Here is a 6,992-nt window from a genome sequence, read left to right as displayed (position 1 = left end):
TTTCTGTAAGTATAATTGTTAAGTTTGGCATAGAAAAAATATATTATCTGGATAATTGTGAACAAAAAATCATTCAGTTAACCTTGTTGAGTAAGATCCTTTCCTGTTTGCAACTAACTCGTTCGGGAAATATTGTTTATCAGCGTCTAATTGCGGTTTCTGTTGATCATGGATCGTGTAAAACTATGTATTTATGATGAAGATACACAAGAAACGTTTACATTATTACTTACTTCACAGGAGTGTAAAAGAGCGCAAAATGGTAAGTTGAAAGTACTGGATAAAGCAGATCAATATTTACACTTTTATTTATTTAACTGTTGCAAAGTTTCGACTTATTTTTTTCGCTTTATTTTTATTACAACGGACACTGAATGTTACATAATTAAGTAAGAGCATTGATAAATGTTAGAAAGAAAGGGTGAATAACAGTTTACTTGAAGATTTATCTTTATAACTAACTTTTTGGCTTATTTTTATAACTATTTTATTTACTTCTACGTGTGGATTTTGAACTATTTTTTACTTTGTGTAGTCTTTGTTTTAATTGTTTGTGATGCATATCAGGGCTATTGTTTTTCTTGTGCTACACTTTTTTTCCATGTATAATACTGTTATAATCATATAATAGTCATATAATCCTATAACTAATGTTTTTATTTTAATTATTTCTTTCATCCTTTTTTTTCATTATTACATGTTTACATTTGTCTCTTTTTTCACTATTTGCTTAATACATTTTAATTTTTACTTGCATTTAGATATGGCTTATAGGACAGATTTACTTAATTATGCACGGAATGAGAGGTATGGTAGTGGTGAGTTATTAATAACAAATCTGTATGCTTGGCAAAAATTTTTTTTATCCTGGCACATGTGACATAAATAATATTATATATGATACGTACATATTAGTTTATCTAAAAACATAATAAAATATTATACATAATATTATAATATATTATTGTATATAATTATAATAATATTAATACATTGGTACATTTCTTGTCTTAACTTTTTAAAGTTATTTATATATTTTTTTTAGGAATCGAAAATATACTTACCCCTTGCGTTTCAAATACGTTTTCTTCAATCGAAGCATCAGGTTTGTTTAATTTGTTCTTCTTCTTAATTACTTCCTAATTAATGGTTTAATTTATTATATGATTATATTTATATTTATATATTTCTATATAATTTATATATAATTAATGTTTTAAAAAACGTTTTTTTTTTTTTTTAAGGAGAAATGGATTCTTTTGCATCAGTAACAACTAATGAAGAGGATGCAAGCACAATGGAGAATGAAGAATTGATGGAGGGTAAGTAAATTTCAGATATTGTTTGTAATCTTTTTATACATGCATAATACATAAAATATATATTAAATATCTTTATTTGCCGAACAGGTGGTTTTACGAGATGGAGTCATGAAGCGATTTTGCTTTTATTAGAAGCATAGACAGCGGGAACGAGCCATGTATTCGGGTAAAATCAGTCACAAAAAGGCATGGGAAGAAATTGCTGAAGTATTAAACAACGAAGGATACATTGTAACAGCCAAACAATGCACGACCAGAGTAAATACTATGAAAAGAACATACAAGAATGTGAAGGATCACAACAATAAATCTGGAAATAATAAGCGAACGTGGAAATATTATGATGTTAGTATACGATGTATACATGTATAAAATAGTGACACTATCTTTTTTATTTCGACGAAAGTTAATAATACTGTGCATAAACTGTTCAGGTGATGGAGAATCTTCTCGGTGAAAAGCCGTATATAACACCAATGTCAACTATTTCGTCTACTGGCGCAGAAACACACAAAGCAGCAAATACGAGCTTGTCTATTGCTACAGAAACAGAAGTAGTAGCAAATACAAGCTTCTGCAGTTCTTCTGACGATCAATCTTCCAAATCCAATGTTAGAGTGTCTCGTAAGTCAGCATACATTTGCATTATGATTGAAATTAAGAATTACTTTTAATAATTTGATACAAAACTCGATGCTTACTACTACGGCCATTGTAGACTATGTATAATACTCTAATCCAAGTTATAGTAAAGCTAGTTCTACATTAGTTGCAAACAGTCGGTTGCGACTTGCGATAATTAATGAGCATCGCATTACATAAAGCTCAACGCTCATTGGCAATCTTAAATCGCAACTAATTACTTGCGATTAATGTAGAACCAGCTTTAAAGACACGTATTCTTTAGATGCACAGCTTAAAAAAATATTTTTATGTATATTTGCAGGTAAACGAAAGGGTGATGCAACGATGGACCAAAAAACTATGGAAGAAAATAAGGAGAGAAGACATAAGGAAAGGCTACAATTAAATGAAAAAATAATGAACAAGTTGGATCAACTACTCGAAAGACTATCACGTTAAAATGCGACGTTACTCTGCACACGATGGTGACACAACACGATCCTGGAATCGCTGACGTCCTGTTAATACATAGTCTACGAAGTTGTCTTTAACGCTTTTGGACCAAACACATTCGCTGATTAATAATTTTTTTTATCTCCAACGCTTTTGGGCCAAACACATTCGTTGATTAATTAATTTTTTTTGCTACATTACTATTTATATAAAAACAAATTAGATTTAAATTTTGTGTTTTGTTTTTTATGTGTTTGTTTACATATTTCTTGTAATTAATATTTCTTACCATACATGTGGTAGGAAATGTGTATTACAACAAATATGTTACTTTACGTATATAATACGTAAAGATAAAGCTTTATAAGAAAGTTACAATATTAAAGAAAGAGATTTTTAAAGAATATATAATAGTTCTTTTGATGACTTAGAAATATGTAATACAGAAGGAGTCTTTGTTAAGCAGATGTGTATGTAACACTTGTCGCGTTCTACGAATATTTCTATAAAATATGCTCACTGAGTTGCTTGTCTTTTATTATAAAAAATTTTTTATACTATTGCGCTTTGTTTATTATGATACATATATATTATCTTTCGCATACTATGCTTGTTTCAGGCAATACTGTATACTGGTATAATTTGCAATTGATATCTAATAAAAAAAAATAATTGTAAAGAAAACGAATTATTTTTTTTACTTGTGCGTAAATGTACCGGACAGAAAACAGATAAGTTAGATATTTTATTAATGTTATATGAAATGAAGTAATAATTATGAAAGTAAAATATAGAATCAATTATAATCAGTATTCTCATTATTCTATGAATTTATTTGTGGTTCTAGTGGGTTGTAGAACAGTTGTATTAAATTAAACTTTACATGAGTGCAATAGAAAACAAAAAGAAAAAGAAGCAAGATACTAAACTAGTAACAAGTGTAGTGAGGGAGCCAATTGACGTTTTAAAATTAGATAAGAAATGGAAAGGTAAGCTATGTATACTTAGCAGACTAACTTTGTACGAATTCTACAAAGGCATATATGTATATATTGGTATGTACAGTTTAATATTATAAAACTTGTATTTAAACCATTTATTTTGAAAACAGAGTAACTGAAGTTTACAAATATTATATATAAGTACTTATACATGTCTCATTCTTAACGTTTGGCATATACGATCTCTTTTGGCAACAGCTGCTCCAGGAAGAGGAACATTTTCATCCGCTACATTTGCTTCTTCGCCTTCTTCGTCCACATTTATTTCAATATCTAATTCATCACTTCTCATCAGACAAATATTGTGTAATATGCAACACGCAAGAATGTGCATAGGGATTAGATCAACCCGATCCATTGCAAATGTGGTTAAAAGACATCGGAATCTTCCTTTCAATATCCCAAATGCTCTCTCTATAGCAATTCTTGCTGAAGATTGACAAAAGTTGTAATTTCGTTGTCTTTCGGTTAGGTGACCATTGTCTCGATACGGTACAAGTAAATTTTCATGCAGCTTATATGCTTGATCGCCGACTAAATGGCTATCTTGAGGAAATCTCGTTTCATCTCCCAAGTAATGTTGAACTTCAGACTGGCGAAACACACGCTGATCATGGACAGATCCGACATGTCCAATATAACAGTGAGTAAATAGACACTTATGGTCACAAATAGCCTACACAGTAAAAAAAAAGAAATTGTAGTTTAAATTTTCGCAATTCCTTGATATCGTAAGTATGAAAGGCCACATCTTGGAACAGTATTATGCCGACGTTTCGATAACATTTAGCCATTCACATAAAAAATATATAATTACATAAAATTTGATAACAAACAATTGGAATAAAACACTAAACATACCTGAATTTGAATGGAGTGACGACCTTTTCGATTTATGTAACAATGAGGATTCTTTTTCGGAGCTGGAATGGTAATATGGCTTCCATCGATGGCACCAATTATTTTTGGAAAACTACTCGTGTTTCGAAATCCCTCCCACACTTCATGTACTCGTTCTCTTGTAGGCCATTTAATTATGACGGGTGCAAGGTCAACAAGTGCCTTAACAACTCTTCTTGTTATGTACAGTGCAGTACTTCTACCAACATTAAAACGTTCACAAATAGACCTAAACATAAAAAAACGCATGTAAAAAATTACATAGCAAACTTAACAAGAGTTACATTTGCGACAAAAATAGCTTTCTATGCACCAATGACATTTATACATAAAGAATGAAATCCTTCATACAGTATGAAAATAAAAGTGTTAAAATTATTTTATTGAACACTATCATTGCAATATATGAACACTTACCTAAACGAATCTGGAGTAGAGAGTCGCCATAATGCCAAAAGGAACTGTGTGCGTGGAGAAATCATTGGTGTTCCAAATGTTGTCCTTTGTAGTTTGTGCTCTATACAAGATAGAACATAAGCACAGGTTTCAGGAACCATCCTGAAATCACACATTATGCATATACATAAATACAATATTTCTATTTTAGTAACATTATTAAAAATTACATAACTACAAATAATTACAAAATATGACTTGTATATATATGTTACACACACACACACACGCACGACGCACGCACGCACACACAAATACATACACACACGCATGCACACATAAAATAACTCCGTATAAAAAAAATTAGTAAATTATACCTGAAGTGAGCTTTAAATTGCTCTCTTGTTAATGCTGGTATTATTTGTTCAACATAATTTTCAATTCTAGCAACCTTTCTTCTTGGATTCCTTATTACTTGTACTTCTTCTTCGTCATCACTTTCAGATGAATAAATTAAATTACGCAGTACCAGCACTGCTGCTGCGACAATTACTTCTTCTTCTTCCATTTTTTTAGATTCGGTTATTACTAATTTTAAATAATAAAACGTAATTCAATGACTTATAAACACAACTGCAAATAGACCAAAAATCCATGTTAAGAATAACGAAATGTCGCATTTATATTATGTTTATGATAGTAACTATTACTACGTTTCCTTCGCGTAAACGGGATTTTGTAGTAACTTACGATAATTTACTCCGCGTAAACGAGTAAATTATAAGTTACAACAAAAGTAGCGCTCGCGTAAACGTAGTAAATGTCGCATATACAAAACTTACAAGTATACAGGAAGCAGAAATATTAACGCTCGAACATACAGGAATGTGACTCGGCAAAGAGTAGAACACAAAACGACGCTAGTTAATATTTTGCCGGAAAAATTCGACCAGCAAAACCGCAAATTTGAAGATTTTTTCAGTAAACAATATTCTCGAGTTAGCTGCAAACAGTAAAAAATATAAGTCAACGGTTAGCAGGATGGCATTTATGTTCACAATTATTTATATTGTATTAATGTATGATTTTCATGCAAAGTATACGTAACAGAGCAGAAATAAAGTGTGATTCGGTAAAAACTGCACTTCAATCCTAACCTGATTCGTATGTATTGTATACATACATGCGGTCACCATGCGTTCGGGGAGACACCATCAACGCTATCAACGCTTAACGCTATTCGTGCACTACCTCTTTGGCAAGAGCGTCGGTAGCGCGAATTATGACGTCAAAACGCTACCGACAGTGACGTCACGATGGCGTTGGTTGGATTGGTAGCGTGCTCCCCGAACACCGATAGTGCCGAATAGCGCTAATAGCGAGCTCCCCGAACGCACCCTATATATAAGTATGTCACACTCTGTAACTTAAACCGTAACTAACACGTCTGAACACGACGGTGATCGAGGCTCTTGTGAGCACCACTGATGCCCGCACACACGCGTGGCGCGCCGAGTCGCGCCGCCAACCGGGAGCTACCCTCTAGAAGAACGGGAACTTATTGCTCGTTCAAAGTCTTCTCCCAACACTCCCTCCCTTTGTGCAAGCAATCCACGGGTCCTCTCTAAATTTCCTCTTTATCTGAAACATAACAAGAATTAGTTATCGACTAAAATTAATCTCTAACTCTGTTTAAACTCTATATTCATTATTTTATCTCTCAGATACACAAATGCTTCGAGAGGTAAAGGTTTTGTCATAATGTCTGCCAAATTCTCTTTGGTCTTAATCCATTCGACTTTCACCTTCCCTTAATCAACACACTGCTTGATAAAATCTCCATGAGTGTCATCCATATGTTTTCTGTTTCCAGTTTCTTCTTTTTCTTCTAAGTTTTTCTTTAGTTCCTCTAAGTCGTCATCAAACATTTTAAGTTTGTAACTTCTATCCTTCTTAGTGCAGTTTCTTGCTGCTCTGTTGTCATGACTCTATAAATTTTCTCGTGCTTGGATACCAGAGTATATAGTATATATCCAGTGTCAGTATATCCCACCAACACACTAATAGCTGTCTTGTCGAATTTTGACGTAGGCTTTGGTACTCTTGCATATCCAATGCATCCGAATTTCTTTATTTGTTCAAAATGACAACTTGTTTCTGATGAAAACTTTTTCAACGAGATCTCGTACTCTAAAGTATTATGTGGAGATCTGTTGTACGCATGCACAGCAGCATCAACTGTCAACTCCCACATACTCTTTAGTAATCCCGAGTCGAGCATATATGTTCTTACTTT

General features: G+C 32.5%; 3 protein-coding genes across 3 annotated transcripts; 2 read left to right on the top strand and 1 right to left on the bottom strand.

Annotated features, from left to right (window-relative positions):
* The first annotated feature begins 149 nt into the window (after nt 1-149).
* LOC112468778 lies at nt 150-2,347 on the top strand. Its single transcript, XM_025038122.1, has 7 exons — nt 150-262; nt 762-818; nt 1,046-1,105; nt 1,245-1,322; nt 1,410-1,667; nt 1,757-1,946; nt 2,269-2,347. The coding sequence occupies exons 1-5, from the start codon at nt 169-171 to the stop codon at nt 1,460-1,462; spliced, it is 342 nt and encodes a 113-aa protein (XP_024893890.1). The 5' UTR covers nt 150-168; the 3' UTR covers nt 1,463-1,667; nt 1,757-1,946; nt 2,269-2,347.
* LOC112468777 lies at nt 1,479-2,405 on the top strand. The gene is made up of 3 exons (XM_025038121.1): nt 1,479-1,667; nt 1,757-1,946; nt 2,269-2,405. Exons 1-3 carry the CDS (start codon nt 1,479-1,481, stop codon nt 2,403-2,405), a joined length of 516 nt encoding a protein of 171 aa, XP_024893889.1.
* Nucleotides 2,406-3,480: 1,075 nt separating this feature from the next.
* On the bottom strand, nt 3,481-5,910 carry LOC112468776 (putative nuclease HARBI1). The gene is made up of 6 exons (XM_025038120.1): nt 5,854-5,910; nt 5,539-5,699; nt 5,074-5,329; nt 4,718-4,858; nt 4,262-4,529; nt 3,481-4,076 (listed from the first exon to the last, which is right to left on the bottom strand). Exons 3-6 carry the CDS (start codon nt 5,262-5,264, stop codon nt 3,546-3,548), a joined length of 1,131 nt encoding a protein of 376 aa, XP_024893888.1. The 5' UTR covers nt 5,265-5,329; nt 5,539-5,699; nt 5,854-5,910; the 3' UTR covers nt 3,481-3,545.
* Between the last annotated feature and the right edge of the window lie 1,082 nt (nt 5,911-6,992).

This window comes from Temnothorax curvispinosus, unplaced genomic scaffold (genome assembly GCF_003070985.1).
Source record: "Temnothorax curvispinosus isolate PA1 unplaced genomic scaffold, ASM307098v1 QBEX01001983.1, whole genome shotgun sequence".
Lineage (NCBI taxonomy): Eukaryota > Metazoa > Arthropoda > Insecta > Hymenoptera > Formicidae > Temnothorax > Temnothorax curvispinosus.
Note: the sequence above shows the minus strand (reverse complement) of the source record. Positions and strands in the feature narration are given on the sequence as shown.

Bases quoted from the DNA above. Each gene is read 5' to 3' on its own strand.
- LOC112468778 (XM_025038122.1), top strand. From the start codon at position 169: ATGGATCGTGTAAAACTATGTATTTATGATGAAGATACACAAGAAACG. The intron at 263-761 runs GTAAGTTGAAAG...ACTTGCATTTAG, and splicing joins GTGTAAAAGAGCGCAAAATG to ATATGGCTTATAGGACAGAT. The intron at 1,323-1,409 runs GTAAGTAAATTT...TTTGCCGAACAG, and splicing joins GAATGAAGAATTGATGGAGG to GTGGTTTTACGAGATGGAGT.
- LOC112468777 (XM_025038121.1), top strand. From the start codon at position 1,479: ATGTATTCGGGTAAAATCAGTCACAAAAAGGCATGGGAAGAAATTGCT. The intron at 1,668-1,756 runs GTTAGTATACGA...TAAACTGTTCAG, and splicing joins GAACGTGGAAATATTATGAT to GTGATGGAGAATCTTCTCGG. The intron at 1,947-2,268 runs GTAAGTCAGCAT...GTATATTTGCAG, and splicing joins ATCCAATGTTAGAGTGTCTC to GTAAACGAAAGGGTGATGCA.
- LOC112468776 (XM_025038120.1), bottom strand. From the start codon at position 5,264: ATGGAAGAAGAAGAAGTAATTGTCGCAGCAGCAGTGCTGGTACTGCGT. The intron at 4,859-5,073 runs GTATAATTTACT...GTGTGATTTCAG, and splicing joins CAATTTAAAGCTCACTTCAG to GATGGTTCCTGAAACCTGTG. The intron at 4,077-4,261 runs GTATGTTTAGTG...TTTACTGTGTAG, and splicing joins GTCACTCCATTCAAATTCAG to GCTATTTGTGACCATAAGTG.